Here is a 20,347-nt window from a genome sequence, read left to right on the forward strand (position 1 = left end):
GAGCCAGGCCAGACTGCAGCGAGCTTCCCCCCAGCAGTGCCCCGCCGGAGCCAGGCCAGACTGCAGCGAGCTTCCCCCCAGCAGTGCCCTGCCGGAGCCAGGCCAGACTGCAGCGAGCTCCCCCCCAGCAGTGCCCTGCCGGAGCCAGGCCAGACTGCAGCGAGCTTCCCCCCAGCAGTGCCCATCCAGAGCCAGGCCAGACTGCAGCGAGCTTCCCCCCAGCAGTGCCCGCCAGAGCCAGTCCACACTGCTGCGAGCTTCCCCCCAGCAGTGCCCTGCCGGAGCCAGGCCAGACTGCAGCGAGCTCCCCCCCAGCAGTGCCCTGCCGGAGCCAGGCCAGACTGCAGCGAGCTTCCCCCAGCGGTGCCCATCCAGAGCCAGGCCAGACTGCAGCGAGCTTCCCCCCAGCAGTGCCCGCCAGAGCCAGTCCACACTGCTGCGAGCTTCCCCCCAGCAGTGCCCGCCAGAGCCGCCAGACTGTGCTGATCACATCTCCTCCCGAGTTTGGTTTCGTATAACCAGACTTGCTCTGCACCCGTGTGGGAGGGAGCGCGGTGAGCAATCCCTGCATCTGAAGGATGAAAGCCTGTGCGAAACAACCAGGTTTCTGGACAGCCCAGACGCAGGGAGCCAGAGCACCGTAGCTTTGCAGACACATAACAAGCCCCCTGGGAGTGCAGCGGCTGTTTGGCACGTAGCACTTCCTCCCAGCCCGGTCGCCCAGGCCCGCCTCCGGCGAATCTCCGGCTGCTCCTAAGAAAACATCCTTACTGAGCTGTCTGGGAGAATTAGCCCCCGATGCAGATTTCAGAGCCCGTGACACCCACAGCTAGTGAGGCTCTGAGAGCCAATTTGCAGAGAGGGCTGGTCCAGGGAACACGGACTTCCCACGACCCCAGCGGGCCCAGTCCTGCAGCCCTCTGCACACAGAGCGCCGGCTTACAGGATCCAGGCCTGACTGTTTCTTGCCTCCAAGGTGGGTGTGTCTGCAGCACCTGGGCGACTGGAGAAGTACCAGCCCCTGACGGGAACAGAACCTCCTTTCAGGGGGTTCCTGACAAGCAGCAGAAGTGTCAGAAATGGGCTCCAGCCCACTCACACTGAGGCTACAGAGAAGACGACGATACCAGAGGCTTCTGTGAGTGGGATGCTAGTCTAGGTCTGGACACGGCTGGCCCGAGCCCTGCAGTAGCTAAGCGCCTCACACACACCAATCAATGTGCCCATTTTACAGATGAGGAACCAAGGTCCAGATTAAGTGACAGCGCAAGGAACTGATCCCATATGTCCTGTGCCGGTCATTTTCCCTGGCCGTGGCTGGAGTCAACCGCATTGTCCTGCCACATCCAACAGGCTCCTGTCAGCCTTTTATTTTAAAGGAGAAAAATAAATAATCAGGAACAAACTACAATGAAGGCTCCACAGGAGAGAGCACAGTGTGTGTGTCATGCCGCAGCTGCCTCCACAGTCAGCGCGTGTAGGAATTTAAAGGAGCAGTACTCAGAAAGCAAAGGCACTGCAGTTTTGCAGCTCCATGCACCACAGATGGCTTCAATGAGAGCAGGAGCCGGCTGTCTGTGCCGGCCTGGGTGCCTGTGACAGAGGCCCAGTGGGGGTTCGCTACTTTTATCAGCAACTTGGCAGGCCGGGCATACTCACTACACCGAACACGCTGTGGTCATGATATATACCCCAAAGGTGGCATGTCATACGTCATTGGAAAACTAATCACTCACTGATCATTAATATTCTCACACGATGTACGTACGGTAAACCCCCAAAGGACCTCAGAGATTCATGCTGCAAAGATGTCCTTAAAATGTATTTGGCCTAAGCCACGCCTGTCGCAGACAAAGGAACGTGTTCCACCTGCTTGAAAGCGTCTCTGATGTAAATTAGGCAACATGTGACCAGAGACAACGGAAGGTCAATTTACATAAAAGGTGAGGAAAGGCATCTGCCTAGCGAGTAGGGGAGACAAAGACAGGGGGTCCGAAACTCAAATGAGAAGCAATTGAAGCAACTGACTGTATACGATGTTACTGTATTACAGCAGCAAATGGAGTGAGGTCTTTTGTAAAAGCCTGTGACGCACTGCTGATTATCATTGTAAAATGCAGACACTAACACGGTAGGAGGATTTATGGATCCTCATTGATATATTGTGATTTAAAGTCTGAGACCAAACAAAGGGAGAAACAGGTTCTCCCCCAGACAGGATGGGTGGCCACTATCTACCTGTCTCCAATGTAAATTAAGCAGCCTGGAATCAAAACGGTGGAAGTCCCTTTGCACACGCATCAGCAGGAGGATGGGACGTCCACAAGAAAGGAAGATAAGCAGGAAGCTTGAAGAATGAACTTTGGGGTGATACAAGGGGAGCAAAAAGACACCGGGGTGGGGGGCGTCTATCACTTGGGGGATTCCAGAGCTCTTAAAAATCGCAGAGCGTTGGCTCCGTCGCCCAAAGAGGCTGACGTCTCGGGGAGCTGAGTGTAGGTGAGAAACCTGCTTATCAATAGGGAGACCAGATAGCAAGTGTGAAAAATCAGGACAGGGGGTGGCGGGTAATCGGATAAAGGGTCAAAAATCGGGACTGTCCCTATAAAATTGGGACATCTGGTCACCCTACTTACCAAAGATTGTCCCTCTCTGAAACAACGTTGTGCCTTAGAAGTGTATTTTCACTTCTGTTTGCTTGTAACCTGCGTCTATCCTTATTCCTTATACTTGGCATCACTTAATCCTCTCTGTTGGATTAAATAAACTTGTTTTACTTTTGATCCAAACCAACCCAACGCTGGGATTGAAATGAGGGCCAGTTACATTAACGAGCTGCCGCACACTGACTCTGTAAAGACGCAATGAACTTACTAACGGCTGTGAGTGTCCCAGGAGAGGGCTGGACAAGACCCAGGCAGGCGGACTGGGGTAAATCTGGGACCGGGGGCAAGGCGTTGGAGTCACTCTGCAAACAGTAACCGGGCAGTGGAAGCCAGGCTGTGACCCGCATGCTGGCAGCTGGGATCCGGGCTGTGAGCCACAGCAGCACACCATGAGATGCCCCCAGAACGGCAGGGCAGGTGAGGACAGAACCCCCACTGGTCTGGGTTGAACCCCAAAACCTCGCAGTGTTGTTAAGTGGCAGTAGCAGGCTACATGGTGCCAGACCCAACAGGAGACACAGCCCGCCCTGAGGAGCTCACCATGTAACGGGGCAGATAATGCCAACCAGGAGAGCCAGAGGCAGCCACAGGCCCAGGGCCGCATTGTGTCCTTAGGAGGAGGAGGCACCAGGCCACTGCCCCATGCGTTAAGAGAGCGTGGCGGATGCTCGGCTCTGCACATCAGCATGGGCACCCGGGCTGGGCCGAGTCCTACCCAGTCCTGCAGAGGGCAGCACTGACACCGAACGGCCCTAGCACGACAGGCAGCGTGTATCCGTGCCACACGCACGGCCAGCCACACAGGACTGGGGGACCCACTCCCGTCTGCCAGGCTGGCCCCAGGCCCACCCCTCAGAACCTCGCTCCCCTCAGCACACGATGCCGACGGCAGCACTTGGCCAACGCTCGCTGGCTTCACAGCAGCCGTGCCCCTTAAAGGAGGGCTTTGAATGAGGACAGGGGAGCCTGGCACACAGGCATGAGGCGCCAGGAGCAGGAACCATGGGAAGGAGGCTGAGGCTGCACCAGCATGGAAGATAGTCAGACGTTCTCCCTCCATCCAGCAGCACAGCTCCAGAGGCGGGAGCAACGTTAGCCGCGCTTGGCCTCCGTGCTCAAGACGCCCGGCGTCCCCACAGCTGGATCTCAGCTGCCCCCGGCTCCCTCCCCTGAAGCTGCCCCAATGCTGGAGCAGCGCGGAGAGAATTGCTGACAGCTCCCGGCGTCGATAAGGCCTCTGTCAGATCCTGAGCATGCAGGGAAAGCTCCAGGAGCGGCCACTGGTTTCAGATGCCTCCGGGGACCCACCCGGATGCCTCAAGCAGCCACTCTGGGAAAACATTGGCCTGTCCCCCTCCCTCAGCTCTGGGGCTCCGTCTCCCCAGCTGCATAAGGGGGCTAGAGATACCCATCTCAGAGGAGAGCTTGGGAGGCTGAATCCCTCACGTCGGCGAAGGGCAGGTGAATACGTTACAGAAGCACTAAGCCATGAAACCTCTTTTGTCTCACTTGACCACGCCCAATATAGACACAGATCCACCACATGCACCCGACGGCTCCAGTCCGGTGGCTCAGCAGAGGGCCGCACCCACTCAGTGGCAAGAGGAGAGGATCGCAGCTGGCAATGGTCAGCAGGGCACAGCAGAGATCCGGCTGGTACAGGGCCCCGGGACGACCAACAAGGCCTTTCACCCTGAGGTCGCCATTCTAATCAGCCCCAAGTCGGCAGTAAGTGCCAGGGAGCGTGGGGAGGCCAGGCTCCTCCCTCACCCCGTAAGGCAGGGGGCAGAAGCTGTTCCTTTCCTGTGGCACAGGCTGGAGCCCAGCAGCAGTAACTCCACTTTAAAGCCAAGACCCACAGGCAGTCAGTCCCTCGGGAGGGCTGGAGCTCTGGCTCCAACATGGGGCCATGAGCACAGATGCAGGAACAAGCTGGGCCCAGGGGCAGCTGCGGGGTGGACACTTGGGGAACATCAGGATGCTTGCTGGGCTCCCCACAGCTCCTGTTCCCCACGGGCGGGACCCAGGGCAGCTGGGGCCGGGATGAAGAATGTGCCCAGGCGGGTTGGCTGGGTGACATTAGCTAGGGATGACTTAGGGCTGATGGAGCTGGCCAGAGCCCGGGCACTGTGCACACCCTGCCCTCAAACAGCTCAGCCAGGCCCAGCCGCAACCCCCCAGAGCCGAGACGTGGGTGCCCTGCGATTCCCACCCTGCCAGGGCCCTGAAATCCCAACCCACCGCTCCCCTTTCTAGCCCAGTGCTTGGGCCCAAACCCTCAGCTCCGCTGAGGCCCCGCAGCCCCCCCCCTTGCTATTCCAACCCTGGTCCCCCACACCAGAGTCCATCCATCCTGTGCTGCCCCAGACCTGACTCCAGCCCGAGCAGAGGTGCCACTCAGGGCCAAATCATCTGTGCGATGGTTTATTTAACAGCCAGACTGAGATCTTGCCCTTGCCACGAACCAGGGCTTGACCTCCTTTTGCAGGGGGGAAAGGCCCGTGCGCCGCCCCACAGCTCCACCCCTCTCCTCCGCGCCCGGCTGGGGGTTTCTTTGTCTCAGCAACTGCAGTTTGACCCCTTTAAGAACAGATCCCGGTAGGGCGCCTCCCCATTGAAATGCAAAGCACACCGGCTCTCCACCAACTCTGCCTAAAATATGGGTCAAGCCAACCAGCTGGGGAGCCCCAGTCACGTGGGATCACCTGCCTCTCGCCTGACAGGTGGAAAAATGAACTGCTCTTTGGGGGAGGGGCAGGGTGGAGCAGGAACTTGCACCTCCCTCTACCAGCAGCTCCCCCTGCCACCCCTGCGCCTCGGCTCCGGAGGGGCACAGCGCTCCTGGGACTCGGCCCATGCGGCGAGCGCGACGCCCGTAAGCAGATCGACGACCCCGGTTCTCTCGCTAAGGACCCAGTCCTTGGAAATCACCTCAAGGCCCCACTGCAATCCATGGGAGCGGAGCATGCCCGGTTTTGGGCCCGAAATCAGTGACCTGCTAACACATTCCCCCCCGCCCCCCCATCTCCCATCCCCCTCAGGGCTACAGGGAAGTACAGCACCATGTACACCTCCCCTCCTCCGACTTCCACCCACACACTCCTCCGGCTGCACAACCAACCTCCCAGGGATCCCAGGTGATGCACAGGCTCGGGACCTAACGGGAGATTTAACTATTCCCTGGCTGGTGCTGACGTCATGTGCAAACACAGTCAGTGGCACAGAAGGGGCCCAGGGGTGACCAGGGTGTAGGGTTCTGGCTGGGTTTGGCCGCTAGGCCTGAATCGTGGCTTTAAATCCGCAGCCTCCTGGTCCGGACAGCACAAGCACAAACCACAGTGCCAAATTCCTCCGGAATTACACAGAAAGCAACAAGTGCAAAGCCATCTTCTCGCCTCTCCCCCTTAGCCTATAAATAACCCAGGGGGTCAGATGCTTTTTAAAAAAAAAAATATCCAGGCACAGCTTGTCTGCTGGGCTGATCCAAATTCAGCCGAGTTTTGCTCTCGGAGGGAGATTCCCACAGCTGAATTCAAAGGACAACCCCCCTCATTCCCCCCCCCCCCGACTTTTCAGTGGAAACGCCACTGCTGCAACTTTACCCGGCCCCAGGATGACCGGCGACAGCGGCCAGCCCCTACGCACGGCACAGGAGTGCTGGGAACGGGTGCTCAGAGCAAGCCGGGGTTGGGGAGGATGCTCGGGCATAACCCAGAGACAGAATCTCCTGCAAGGATGCTCTCAACACAAAAGAGGAACGCGGGGGGGAGGTCTTTCTGCATTTTGCAGCTGCCCCGGTGTTTCAAAAGCAGGGAGAAGGGGGGGAGAGACCTTCAAAGCTAACGATAACGAATCATGCATCACAATCCCCGCGATCCCCTCCCCACTTACCCCCAATTTCCTGCTCTTCATTTTCACGTAGCCCTGTTTGACGATGTCGTTAAAATTCGTAGCCATGGCGTAGCCCTCTGCAGCCGGGATCCACTCCCAAGGCGCTCCAGGCTTTTCCCTCGCCTGCTTTCCTTCCGTCCGTCTTTCCCCCCCACCCTCGCTCCTCCTTCTGCGTTCACCTGTTTTCAGATCCTCCCCGGGGTCCGGGTCGGGGTCCTCCTCAGCATTGTCCTAGCAGCCTCACGCTCCCCTCCTCCCTGGCACTGGCTGTAAAATAAAAATGACAGATTAGAGATAGTGACATCTTCCCCTTGGTCCCCCCTCCCGCTTTCCTCTTTCTGGCTGAACCATTCGGGAAAAACCAAGGTGCATCACACAGAAGAGGAGAAATGGAACAGTCCAGTTGTTAACCCCTCGATTCTTCCTCCAGCTGCACAAGGAACAACTTTCTCCCATGCCTGTGAATCTGCTGCGGATCCAAGAGGGGAACGGAGACAGGTGTGTGGGGATGAGACTTGGCGGCAGGGATGTAACAGGGGCTGACCTCCAGGCCGCTGAGGGCCCTGGGGAAATCATCTCTGATGAAGGCTCTCCAAAGCTTTAATGCACTACCGAGGCAAATCAAAGCGCAGGGGTCGTCGCAGGACAGCAGGAGGTTTGAGCTAATAAATAATGACGTCATCTCCCAGATCTACAGCCCTTTTCGTCTCCAAAGATCCCAAAGCACTCCGACCAAGTGAAGAAGCCGACTGTATCCCAAGACAATCCATCTACCACTGACCATGGGAGCCAGCAAAGTGCTGGCAGAGATGGCACATGCTCCATAGTGAGTACCAGCCGATCAGGCCTGGACGCTTCTGACAAACAGGGGATCAAGCCCCCAAACGGTGTGTCACTTGTTCCTCTCAGACAGATATTTTTTTAAAATATACCTTTGCACCACTTGTATGCTTTTTCATGCCAGTCAAATCTCATTGCATCAAAATGCAGCCACCTCTGGGGTGGAACACAAGAGCTGTCTGACAGCTTACAGAACAGGCCCGTCTACATTGCGAGAGCAACCAAGTCACAACACTGTGTCGTGTCTGAAACATTGTTCCACCCCATAGCACGGACAGGACCTAAGCATGCCTTTCAGTCTGCCACGGCCCCAACATGGAAAGCAGTGCCTGATGAACCCCCAAAATGACCGGCACTTAAACATGGTGTATGTAGGAAACTTAAACTATGTGGGCTTCCCTTTAGCATCAATCACCCTCTAGACTCTCTGGAGCACAAATCTTTATTTCTGTCAAATAATTCTCCGAGAGTGGGGCATGTAGGACATTTTGGGATGAAAATGAGTGACAGCTCTCAAAAATGAGAGACATTTGTTAGATACCAACCCAAGCATATCTGATCCCCCGTCACTGAACTGTGCGGCAGGAGGGCTGCAGCAGACATGGGTTTAGGTCCCATCTACACGACAAGGCACAACAATATTGGAATTGTGTCAGGAGACAAGCGGGATGTAGCCAGGTCCAGTGACCCAGCTGATTTTGTATTGTAGGCAGGCCCATAGGCTGCACACGACACTTTAGGACAGGAAGTGCAGAATGACACTACATTGAAGGTGGTGGGGGGAGGGATGACTTACGCAAGCACAACAGAATTACGCTGTTTGGAATAGGACCAGGACGCTGGAGCGAATGCCCTGGCTTTTAGGAAAAACATTGTGGGGTCTTTCACAGCCACAAGGGGTCAGCGCTAGGAACTCCCATTCAAAGGAATTGCTGACACTACAATGGAGTGACCAACATACAGTGTTCTGCCCTGAGATGGAGTTATGGGCACAAGCACGGAGAGGCTGGCACCGTGACCGGATTACCAACCCCAGGAGAAAGCAGACAGTGCCAGAATCCCATGGCCAGAGACGGGAGGAAGATGCCAGCACATGGACAGATGGCACAGAACAATTCCTGGATCTCCCCCCCCCGAGAGGCACTCGCTTCTATCCAGTGCTGCCATGCCAGTGCCAGGGTGGCTACGGGCCACTGCTACGTGACCAGCCCTCGTGCACACACAGGGCCAAACCGCAATCAGCTGACGTGCCAGCAGTCCCGTCGGGGCCAAAGGGGCTGCTTGCGTTTGTGAAATGATCATAACGTTGGTTTTATTTTTTCTCTGTTTCAGGGAGGAAAGTCGGTCACTGAAGGTTTGCTGCTCAGAGCTCTCTGTGTGTCACACACACACCCTGCTTCTTTCCGCTGGGGAGCGGAGCCGGCAGGCAGCCCTGCACTGAGCAGTGCTATGCATATCTAGTGCCAGGGTGGAGTAACGGCACAGAGCAGGATCACGGTACTGGCCCCGGGGGTGCATGACCGGTGCCAACGTTGTATTGCTAGCTCCGGGGCGGTTGGGTTAGTAGTGCCAAGGCTGAGTTACCAGCAGCTGGGTGGATTTCCTGGCGCCAGAGCTGCTTTAGTGAATCAGAATCGGGTTCCCAGTGCAAGGGTGCAGATCCCGGTGCCAGGAGTGGGAGAACAGCAGCAGGGAGGGAGGAGTTCTTGGCATGAGGCATGAATCATCAGAGCTTATAACACCACAGCGGGGTTCCCGGCGCCAGGTAGACTAGCAAGGCAAGGGTGGGACAGGGACACCAATGTCTGTGCCATGAGATTCTCTCTGCCAGAGCTGACAGCAGTGCAGCATTAATGAATCTCTCCGAGACCTCAAGCTCCTAATGAGGAACAGATGGGATGGCCTGTTTGGCACATTCAAGCAACGAGAGTGGAAATGCCAGGAGCTCAAGTGTGGTCCTGCAGCTTTCCACCTGGCGCATCTGTCCACCCCTCCATCTCCGCACATCATCTTCCTGTCCAACCATCCACCTCTCCGTTGTCCCTCAAGACCTCCAGCCTGTCTCACTGGCCCCTTAACACCACTGAATTGCAACCCTCCCTGCTCTGACATTTCCCTCTCTCCCTTTTCTTTCACCGCCGCCTCCTTTTTGGCTTTGTCTCTCTCTTATGAAGCCTGACACTAATATGCTACCTCTGCGGGAGAGTGAAGTCAGGGACTGAATTGGAAACAAATGTCGTGGTACTCTCCCAAGCTACAAACCAAGCCCCACCCCCTGGACACTCAAACTAGACTCCACTCACAGCAGGCTCCATAATTTGTGAGACTGTTTCCTTTACTGCATGCCTTGATCAGCCATGAAACAGCTGACAGTTAACCAGCCATTGTTAGGTTTCAGAATCAACATCTCATCATCATCATCTCATTCAGATGAATGGGGAAGTTCAGGCAGCCCAAGGCAGATATCGCTACAGCACTCACACTCTGGTCCCACTTTGAAAGTTCTTTGCAATCACAAGGGATTTGAGACTTTTTGAAAAAGGAAACTTAGATCCGGGTGCACAAGTCCCAGCTCACCAAGCCACTGCCACCCAGCTCGCTTGGGCGGTAACACCTGGCATTTGAGACGCCCTCTAAGAAAACACAATGTTTCGCAGATAAACCTTCACTGTTGCATCATTATTCTGTGTAGGATTGGCAAACTGGCCTGGGTAGAACAAGAACCAGCCCAAAATTACTCATCCCAGACCTTCTTAACTCACATTTTAAATCACTTTTCCACTGTGGCGCTACCTGATTTTGGCTAGGGCCAGAAGTGGAGCTGCTGTTATCCCATGAGAATGGTTTTTCTCTCTCAGTTTTCCAACCCAGCCGCATGCAGGCAGCACCAGATACTCAGCAGCATGTTCCGTGGGCTGTGTACACTGGAAATGGCGATGCCTGTTTTCTGCCTCCTGCACTTTTACATTTCTAAGAAATTCATCTACTTGCAGAGGCAGCAGCCATATTGATCTCAGAGCTGCTGCTGCAGCCTGTTCCAGAGGGGAGGCACACACCATGCTCTTTCTGACAGAGACTTTACTTTTGTTCTTTCTTTACATTGTTGTTCCTTAATCAAACAAAGGAAACCATTTAACACAGGAAGTGTGCAGCTGCCCATTCCAACACCGGCATGCTGGAGCTAAAGCTCTCAGGCTTCAGGGACGTTTAGATCCAGATCTAAACTCTGATCCACAAGTGTCTCAACAGGAAATCTGCAGAGCAAAGAGCCTCTGAGAACTCCCGGGAAGCCCCTGACCACCTGGACACTTATCTGCCCAGAACCCATACAGCTTTTGGCAAGAGGAACAGGCTGCGATGGGGAAGGGGTGAATCTTTATTTAGCCCAATCCTGGATTGTTATTGCAAGAGGCACCGTTATCTTGTGAAACGGGCTCTGTTTTACCCCAGCGCAGTCCTGTCTGCAACACACATTTCTCTTGCATTTAAGACATAAAACCTGTGGGTGGTTTTTGTTTGTTTGTTTAAGGGGCACTGTCAAAGGAGGGGAGGGGAGGAAACGTACCAACAATTTCCCCTTTTTTCCTGACACCTGTTGTGACTCCCTAGCCGCCTTGTATCTCCCAGGCAAAGGCTTCCATGACCGTTTCCAGGAACAGGCAAACAGCAGCAAACCACTGAAGGCAGCTCAGTATTTATAACCGACCCTACAGCAACAAACTAGGGCGTGCCACAGCCCATACCTCTGTGCATCGCTACAAGCCAGCGCGTGGCGCTCCGTCCTTATGTGCAACCCTACAATAACAAACCAGAACACGGCGCCTATGACCAACCTGGCAGTGACAAACCTCAGATGCAGATCAGGGTTTATGAGCACCCCTACAATAGCAAACTAATGCATGGACCTCACGGTTCATGACTAACCCTACCATAATAAATGTGGGATGAAAGGGAAAAAACAATGGAGACAAGGAAACAGGGCTTGTTTTCCTGCCTCTGCAGGGCATTCTGCTGTTATGAAACATGCCGTCCCCTGCATGGTTTAGAGAGCTGTACGCAATTATCTTCCAAGGCAGCGTCTGCGAGTCTGCGGCCACGGCCCCACACAGCGTACGGCCACGTGTGGTTTTCCCCGCGTGCTCTGAATAAAGCGCTCGCAGCGCTGGGTGGGTTTGCCGAGCGCACCCAGCGCTGGTGAAGAGGCGCCAGATCCAACAGCCCTAGAGACGAGAGGCCTCCGTGCCCTAGAAAGGCATGGGGCAGTGCCAGCTTCCCCGTGGGCATTCACCACCCAGTGCTGCTGCTGAGAGCAAAGACACCAGTCGTGATCGCAGAGTGTGGGGGGGATGATGTTCATTCCCAAGAGCCCGATCCTGACGGGTGCCAGGCTCCCCGCACGCTCCGCAAAGCCAAAAGGGAACAATGATGCTCGGGCACCAAACTCATTTCCTATGGACCCCCAAGCAGCCAGGAGACAGCAGTGATATCCCAGCCCTTGTCTCTCTCACCCACAGAAGTTGGTCCAATAAAAGATATCACCTCGCCCACCTTGTCTCTCTCAGGGATTGTAGACTGTGCCCACCACCGCGGTATCTGATCTACCACGTCCTGCGGCCAGTCTACCTATGGACGTTGCCTTGGGCCATTCCTAAGGAGGCAGCAAGCGTTTTGCTTTCTTCCTAAAGGCAACCGCCATCTACCGCACACACCAGCCTGCCTGCGCCAGCCCAGCTGGAGCCTCTCACAGCAAGTCACGGAGTCTGCACGTTAAATAATTCATGCAATTCAAAGCGCCCATAAAAACCAACAGAATCACTCAGAAGCCAAACACGGCCAGAGGCGGCGCTGCGGCTTGGGTCTCCGTTCCAGGGTCCATGGCAAGAGAATTCCAAAGCTGGTCTCGACCAGCGGTGGGGAAACCTAGGCCCTAGCTGGGAACGGAGCGTGTGACCCGCCGGCAGTGCAGTGGGTTCTAAACGCTGGTTGCATCTGCAAACCACGTGGCTCATACTCAATTCAGTGCCTCAGCAGGTGAGAACCTGTCTTCACTGCTGGCTGGCACATGATTCCTGTTAATTGGTTCAGCACAATATCTATGCTGCAAAATGACACTACGGAGAATAATATCAAGCTTTTCTATAGGTCAGTATCATTATCCCCATTTTACAGATGGGGAAACTGAGGCACGGAGCTATGGTGTGACTTGCCCAAGGTCTCCCAGCAGGCCAGTGGCAGAGACAAGAATAGAACCCAGGTCCCCCAAGCCCAAATCCAGTGCTCTGTGCACTAGGGCAGCCAGCCTCTCGTGTAGAGAGCTCTGGAAGCCCAACACTAATGACATGACTCTAATTGTGCCAGACTATCTGAGCAGGCCATTCCTCCCTTCTCAGACCTCCCTGTGGCAGAACGTCCCACAATGCATTGCCCCATGTTGCTGGTGCCATGTGCGTACATCCTCTAGGCGTTCTCCCCATTGCTAGGACGCCGTGGGGTAGCTGCCCCGATTTTCCCAGATGCACAGCTACAAAGAGGAAGTGTGGTAGCTGAGGATACACGCTCTAGACAGACACAGCTGTGTTGTAAAACTCAGCTGTTGTGTGCAGCGGCAGATTAGCCACTGGGCCAACGGGGTCTGTGCCCAGGGGCCTCAGAAAAATGGGCACCCCCGTGCCCCAACCCACTCCGCCCACCCAGCGTTCCTGCCAGGGAGTGGAGACTCACTCCGGATGAGTGGGTGGAGCGGGGGAAGCCTGCTGGAGCACGGGGGGAAGCCGGGGCAGGGGAGAATGCAGGCAGAAGGGGTGGGGAGGGGCCCACACTTGCTCTGGCCAAGGGCCCACAAAACCCTAATCTGCCCCTGGCTGTGTGGACCCAACTCAGCCAAGTTGGTTGGAACCAAGTCAGAGGTGAGAATCCCAAACCGGCTTTGAGTGCAGTGGAGACAGGGCTTTAAAACTGTGGTTTGCTCTCGCAGCCATGGGCCTGGGAGGAGCATTAGGGGATTTGAGCAGCAGCGTTAATAGGGTGAAATGAACAGGGAGAAAAGGCTTAATGTCAGGGAAAGCGATCTCCTCGGCCTTTACCCTCTACCAATTACCATGTCGGAGCCCAGCAACGTCCCACCGGGACTCCTTTATAACACAGCAGTGCCTGGACAACTTGTGAACCAACCGCGTCCTCTTGACTGTGTAAGCCCCACGTTACCAAACCACGCGACAGCCCTGAGCGGCACTTCTACACCCATTTGCTTTAGCTGCATGGGGCATTTCCAGGGTGCAACCAGCTCTCCCAGCAGGCCTGGCTTTCTAACAGGACCCGGGAAGGGGTGGGAACCCCACTGCCCAGCGCCTTTGCATTGGATCTGGCCAGAGCGCTGGCAGCCGTGCAAGAGAGAACGAGCTACGGCAGGGGAAGGAGTCAATGGGACTGGTCCGGAGCCCCAGAACATATATTGCTTGGCCAGGTCTGTTGCTTCCTGAAGGTGCCCTGGGCTCAGCTGCACACGGACGGGGCGGAACGAACGGTCCCCGGACGCAGCGCTACCGTACCAAGCACCGGGCGTCCGTGTTCGCTCTCACTGACCCACGGCAGGGCACTGAAGAGGCTGGTTCAGGCTCTCGGGTCCCCAGAATCCTGCCGCCCAGCCCAGGCAGGTGCCCAGCTGCGTTAGGAGGCGTCGGCTCAGTACAAACCTCTCTCACTCCACCCAGAGAGGAGCAGGAGACAAAGCCCGGAGGGGAGCCTGCTAGCTCAATTTCCTTCCCGGGCTCTGGATCAGGATTCAAACAGCCTCTGTTGTGTCTACTCCCCTGCCAGGAGCTGGCCTTGGCATCTCTGCCCAGCGAGGCCCCTGCATTTTGGCCCTGACACTACACGTGACCTGCCCTCTCTTTCCCTAGGAGCACGTCATTACCCAGCAGCAGGCCAAGGTGGCAGTAGCCTCTCCTCTGGAAGCCCCCGCAGCAATGAGCACAGCTGAGACACCCAAAAGCTGCCCCCTCCCTGCACTGTAAGACATGGAATAGCTTCCCCCCAAGAAAACCAGGTCATCATGAGAAGCTGGGAAGGCAGAGTGAAGCCGCCTGTCTGGATTCACTCCCACCCAAGCCCCAGCATCCCCGGTAGTCGCTGCTCGGAAGGGGGGGGGAGCCGGACAAGCCGATCCGCAATCTCTGCTCAGGATGCAAGAAGCTGGAGCAGGGGCCGACTGCACCGGGTCAGGGCTGCGCTGAGATATGGAGTTATCTAACCCACTGGGACCGGTCTGAGCTCGGGGCAGTGAGAAGAGAGGCCGGCAGGCAGGTGTGGAGGGGCTGTGCAGAGAGACAGTGGCAAGGGGCAGGGGGAGGCAGAGAACATGAGGACACTGGGGGGGGGGGGCAAATCGGGCAGGAAACAGCGAGAGGGGGCGCATACAGCACCCCTAAGCTCTAGAGGTCAGGCTAGAGTGGCTGGCGAATGCCTCTGCTCACAACCTGTGGTCTGGGGGCCTCAGATAAACCGAGCTTCTGAATCTCATCCACCCCCTATTTGTGCAAACCATTAAACCACCCGACCGGTGCTCAGCATGGGCCGCCTCTGCTCAGGTGAGAGCCGCCTGTGCTCGAGCAGAGGGCACGGTGTGGGGCCCCGGGGCTGAACTGAGGGGCATCTGCAGGGGTCAGGGAGGGAGGCCCCGGGGCTGGGCTAGCAGGGGGGCTGCAGGGCAGGACTGAGGGGTGTTGGCAGAGCTGGGGGGGCAGGGCTGGGATAGCAGGGGGCTGCCGGGCAGGACTGAGGGGTGTTGGCAGGGCTGGGATAGCAGGGGGGCTGCAGGGCAGGACTGAGGGGTGTTGGCAGAGCTGGGGGGGCAGGGCGGGGATAGCAGGGGGGCTGCAGGGCAGGACTGAGGGGCACTGGCAGAGCTGGGGGGGCAGGGCTGGGATAGCAGGGGGGCTGCAGGGCAGGACTGAGGGGTGTTGGCAGAGCTGGGGGGGCAGGGCTGGGATAGCAGGGGGGCTGCAGGGCAGGATTGAGGGGCGTTGGCAGAGCTGTGTAAGGGAATTTTGCACAGCGCCTGTCTGGCCCCCTATGCTGCTGTGCAGGCAAATCCATCAGCCCCTTGATTTCACAGCTCCCGTTTAGGGCCTGCTCCTGCTCCCGTGCAGCCAGGAGGGTTCGGCCCCTGACTTACACACGCGCAGAACTGGAGTCACAACAGCAGAAGGAGCCCACGAGCGACAACTCAAAGGGGAAACCGGTGCAGCGGCACCTCTCCAAATGGAGACCAGCGGCTTCCAAAGAGCAAGACCTCAACGCCCACGGCACACGTGCAGCCAGTCTAAGCTTGTGAGAGCAACACCAGCCAGTGCAGGCTTTAAATTGTAAACACCTTCTGGCAGGGCCCTATAATAAATATATGGAGACATACCTATTCCATAGAACTGGAAGGGACCCTGAAAGGTCATTGAGTCCAGCCCCTGCCTTCGCTAGCAGGGCCAGGTACTGATTTTGCCCCAGACCCCTAAGTGGCCCCCCCAAGGGCTGAACCCACAACTCTGGGTTTAGCGGTTTGAGCATTGGCCTGCTAAGTTATCCCACCCCCTGGGCCTGTCTGCTACACTTAGGTGACTTGTAACCAGTTACGGATCACGATGTCTAGAGGGTCTGGCAGTCCCCAGGTGCTGTCCCCCTGCCTGATACACGAGTGATTTCTCCTTGTGGCATAGGACACCATCATCATGCTGCTGATGCAGGGGGTATAGGGAAGGGGGTATTTTCCCCCTACAGCTTGTTCATGGAGTAAGAGGGGACTGGGGGGAATTTGACGTAATTATTAGGCAGGGGTGTCTCCGAACCAGGAGAAGAGCCTGTCCAGGGGGGACATGAGAAACAGGAGCCTCCCACCCGAGGCTGGCTAGTTGGCTGGTTGTTGGGTTTGGCGTGCAGGGCTGGGTGGTGTTGGTGGCCTGTGATGTACAGGCGGTCAGCCTGGATGATCAGGTTGTCCAGTCTGGCCTTAAACTCTATGATTCCAGAGTCAACGTCTCAGGTTGCGTAGCTCCCACTTCATCATTGTGCAGCAGGTTTTGTTACAGGCAACGAGTGCAGAATTTCGACGGTGCCCATATACCTCAGCTTGGTTGGACTCCTTACATGGACAGCTCAATACAGCGAGCTAAGAGTCCCTGGGCCTCTCTATAACAAAGGTGGCCACCAAAAGCCAGACCCCCTTTGGAGACCAAAGCTGCAGGACTGTAAGGAGGACGACGCGGGTCCTGTTTGCCTACAGAGTCTCCATTCAGCAGGCCTCTGGGTCTTAGTCTCTCCTCCGCTTCCACTCAAGCCTAGGTTTTGAGAAGAGGAGGGGGAATTATCTAGTCTGACTGACGGCTGGGGCGTGACTAGGGCTCAGGGGATGGAATTATGAACTCTCACTGAACGCGGCTGTATTCAGTGGGGATGAAGCGAATTGGGTGCTATGGAAATGGCTCAGTGAGGAGCTCCCGAATTTCCAGGAGAACCTTCTGCCTGCTCTGGATTTCCAGAGGTGGTCTGGAGAGAGGGCGGGGTCAGTCCAGGGGAGCGAAAACTTCTCTCCCATGCGGGAAGGGCAAATGCAGCCGGGCCATCAGGACGAATCCTGGATTGAGGGCTGCAATGAGCTGGGGCCACAGTCTACCATGGGAACCCCGGGGCAGAGGATTTTTAAAGATAGACACCACAAAGCACTAAGGACTCTCCCATAGAGAACAATCCTGTACTGGAGAACTGGACCGGACAATAATGGGTCTCTCCTGTCTCCAACATCTATGTTTCACAGGATTAGCCTCTTACAGGCCTCCAGTCTGGGTCAGCCTACACTGCGGCAGAATCTCAAGCGCTCTCGCTAAAGCCTCCAAGAACAGCTGCAGCTATCTGGTGGGTCGCCCCCGGAGACACCCCCTCTACGGACAGGGGTGTCCTTGGAAGAGACACAAGGGGCTGTTGTTGGAAGCAGCAAGCACTCCCTTCACCCGCCCAACCCTAGTGAGGTATCATACGGCAGAGTGGGACCTTTCCCCCACCACCTGCCTTCCGGCCACTAGCGGATGGAGCTTAGGAAGGAGCTACGGGTCACATCCACTGCAGGGTTCTGACACCTTCCTCTGGAAGTCCAGGTGCTAGCCCCGGTCAGAGACAGGCCCCCCGCCTAGACCGAACCCTGGTCCCATGCAGCAGGGCTAGGTTCCTCACCAGCCCGACTCCCTTTTACCCCAGAGAATCCCGTACCTGGGCTCCTCCTGGGTAGATTGTTTTCTAAACAAACACTATTGCCAAGGAATCCTGCAGGTTAACCAATAACCTTGGGAGAGAAAAGAGCCCGCAGCAGGGTGATCTTATCTTATCAGAGGCCTTTGGAAATGCCCAGGCAGGGCTCCTGCTGTCTCTGCTGAGGGCCCCCAACCCCCAGCACATTGATCTTATCAGGGTTTCTCCTGGACTAGGAAAGTAAAAGCCACACATCCAGCTGTCTGCTCCCCCATCCTGTCCTATCACCAACCAGGAACTGTCATGTCAGCAGGGTTTGTGAAACCTGTGTGCTGCCCACACCCTTATTGTCTCCACTGCAGAGTCACATCCTAAAGCAGCGTGATCTTATCAGGGTGCGACCCACAAGGTGGTGGGGAGAGCGGGTACAAGGAGTTACAGGTTCCTTAAATGCATGTCCTGGGAGAGAGGTGGGGGGACTCCAGCTGTGACCCTGCAGCTCTGTAAGGTGGGACCCCGTCTCTCTAGCAAGCCAGATGGAACAACCCCAGGTGGGACCCAGCTCACATGTCTGCAGCCATGGGAAAAGTTCAATGCAGGGTCCCTGAGATCCTGGGAAATGCGCCTTCATCCCCTGGCTGTGGCACTGCCTCAAGGAAAAGCACAGATCAAATTCTGCCCCCGAGTCCATCCTGCCCACTCACAAGCTCTGCCTCTGCCTCACTTTGTGACCTTGGGCAAATCACTAACTTCTCTGTGCCTCGGTTTCTCCATTGGCGCAATGGGGATAATACCACCCAGAGGTGTTGCGTGTCTTAACTAGTTCCCGAGTCCGAAGTGCTTTGAGATCCTAGGATGGACGGTGCTATGGAGAGGCAGAGCATTACTGCCACTCTCCTCACCGGGTCCCTCTCTGGGCTGGTGGTTGTGGTGAGCTGTGCTGAGATCGGGGGAGGTGAAGAGACTCAGGCTCCTGGCCTGCTTTCACTGAGCGGGCACCCAAACAACTCAGCAAGACTCAGCACTGAACAGATCCGCTCTGACACACAGCAAAACAGGAGGGACTCGGACTGTGGGCTAAGTGAATTAGGAAACAATCAGTGATGTGATCACCCAGGGGTCACAGAGGAATCCCCCCATCTGGAGCACCTTTCTGGAGGGACTTTACCCACAGCTCTGGTGCTGGGGTGGAAGGACTGCTCCAACCTGGGAAACCTTTAGCAAGGCCTGAAGCTCAGAGCTCCCCAGAGAGAGACGTTTCTTTCCTGGGGCTACTTTAGAAAGAGGAGACAGGCCAACCCCCTGGTGTGAGCTGACAGACCCCTAAGGAGGAGAGACCTTCATCAGGCCCATGGTGTTAGAGGGACCGGAAAGGTCTGGGGGACCATTGGAAGGGGAGTTCTGGACTCTTTCTCCAGCTCTGGGCTCCTTTAAAAAGAAACAGCCCCAAGGCCTCTACATCCTGCTGTAAAGAAACAGCCCCTCTACACCCGGCTGTTGGGATGGAAAAGAGCATCCTGATCCGGTTCCCTATAGCAGGGGATGGGGCAGTGGGTACCCCAGGGGAGTGCCCTGATCCAGTTCACCTATAGCAGGGACAGAGAAGGTGGTTACCCCAGTGTGTACCCTGATCCGGGTCGTCTATAGCAGGAGTGGGGGCCATGGGTACCGCAGGGGGTGCCCCAATCGGGTCCCCTATAGCAGAGAATGGGGCGGTGGTTACCCCAGGGGGTGCCCTGATCCAGGTCCCCTATAGCAGGGGTGGGGGCAGTGGGTACCCCAGGGGGTGTCCTGATCCAGGTCCCTATAGCAGGGGATGGGTACCCCAGCGGGTGCCCTGATCCGGGACCCCTGATCCAGATCCCCTATAGCAGGGGAGGGGGCGGTGGTTACCCCAGGGGGGTGCCCTGATCCAGGTCCCCTATAGCAGGGTGGGGGCAGTGGGTACCCCAGGGGGTGTCCCGATGCGGGTCCCTATAGCAGGGGATGGGGCGGTGGTTACCCCAGGGGAGTGCCCTGATCCGGGTCCCCTATAGCAGGCGTTGGGGCGGTGGGTACCCCAGGGGGTGTCCCGATCCGAGACCCCTGATACGGGTCCCCTATAGCAGGGGTGGGGGCGGTGGGTACCCTAGGAGGTGCCCCGATCCTGGCAGGGGATGGGGCGGTGGGTACCCCGATCCGGGTCCCCTATAGCAGAGAATGGGGCGGTGGGTACCCCAGGGGTCCCGTCCTTGGCGCTCCCCGGGGACTCCCGAGCGCCCGGCTCCTGCGGGCTCGGTGCCCCGCAGCGCGGCGGCGAGCGGCGGCTCCTACCTGCCCGGCCCCGGCGCTCCCGGCTGCCCGTCTCCCGAGCCCGCTGCGCCCCGGCTCCAGGGACGCCCGTGGCCGGGCCGCGCCGCCCGGGGCTGGGGCGGGGAGCTCGGCGGCGGCGCTACGGGCAGAGCGCGGCGCCCTGGCCCCGGCTTCCCTGCTCGGTCCCGGGCACGGCCCGGCCCAGCCCAGCCCCTCCGCCGCCGTATTCCTCCGAGGAGAGGGGCAGCCACACTTCCCCGGCTCCCGCGGGCGCGGCCCCCAGCTCCATGCAAAGGGCGGGCTCAAGCCTGACCCCTCCCCTTTCGGCCCCTCTCCTCGGGGGTATTTTAGGGTGGGGGCCCTGGGGTGCCAGGCACTGTACAATACAGACTGAGCCAACCCCTGCCCCCACCAGCTCTCTGTCTAGA

The 20,347-nt window shown here is 57.2% G+C and overlaps 1 protein-coding gene across 4 annotated transcripts in view; it reads right to left on the reverse strand.

Moving 5' to 3' along the window:
* Positions 1-20,133, reverse strand: part of DOK4 (docking protein 4) — a 44,414-nt gene extending 24,281 nt beyond the window's left edge. For 3 of the 4 annotated variants that reach the window (XR_005588769.1, XM_039503045.1, XM_039503044.1), the window contains exons 1-2: positions 19,941-20,131; positions 6,558-6,824 (exon numbers count right to left, since the gene is read on the reverse strand). Coding sequence is in view for 3 of the 4 variants with exons in the window: in XM_039503045.1 (XP_039358979.1) it covers positions 6,558-6,623 (66 nt within the window). In the remaining variant the exon portion in view is untranslated. Of the gene's footprint in view, positions 1-6,557; positions 6,825-19,940 lie in introns of all 4 variants that reach the window. The other variant, XM_039503046.1, reaches the window with a different exon arrangement.
* Between the last annotated feature and the right edge of the window lie 214 nt (positions 20,134-20,347).

Source organism: Mauremys reevesii, linkage group 16, assembly GCF_016161935.1.
Source record: "Mauremys reevesii isolate NIE-2019 linkage group 16, ASM1616193v1, whole genome shotgun sequence".
NCBI lineage: Eukaryota > Metazoa > Chordata > Testudines > Geoemydidae > Mauremys > Mauremys reevesii.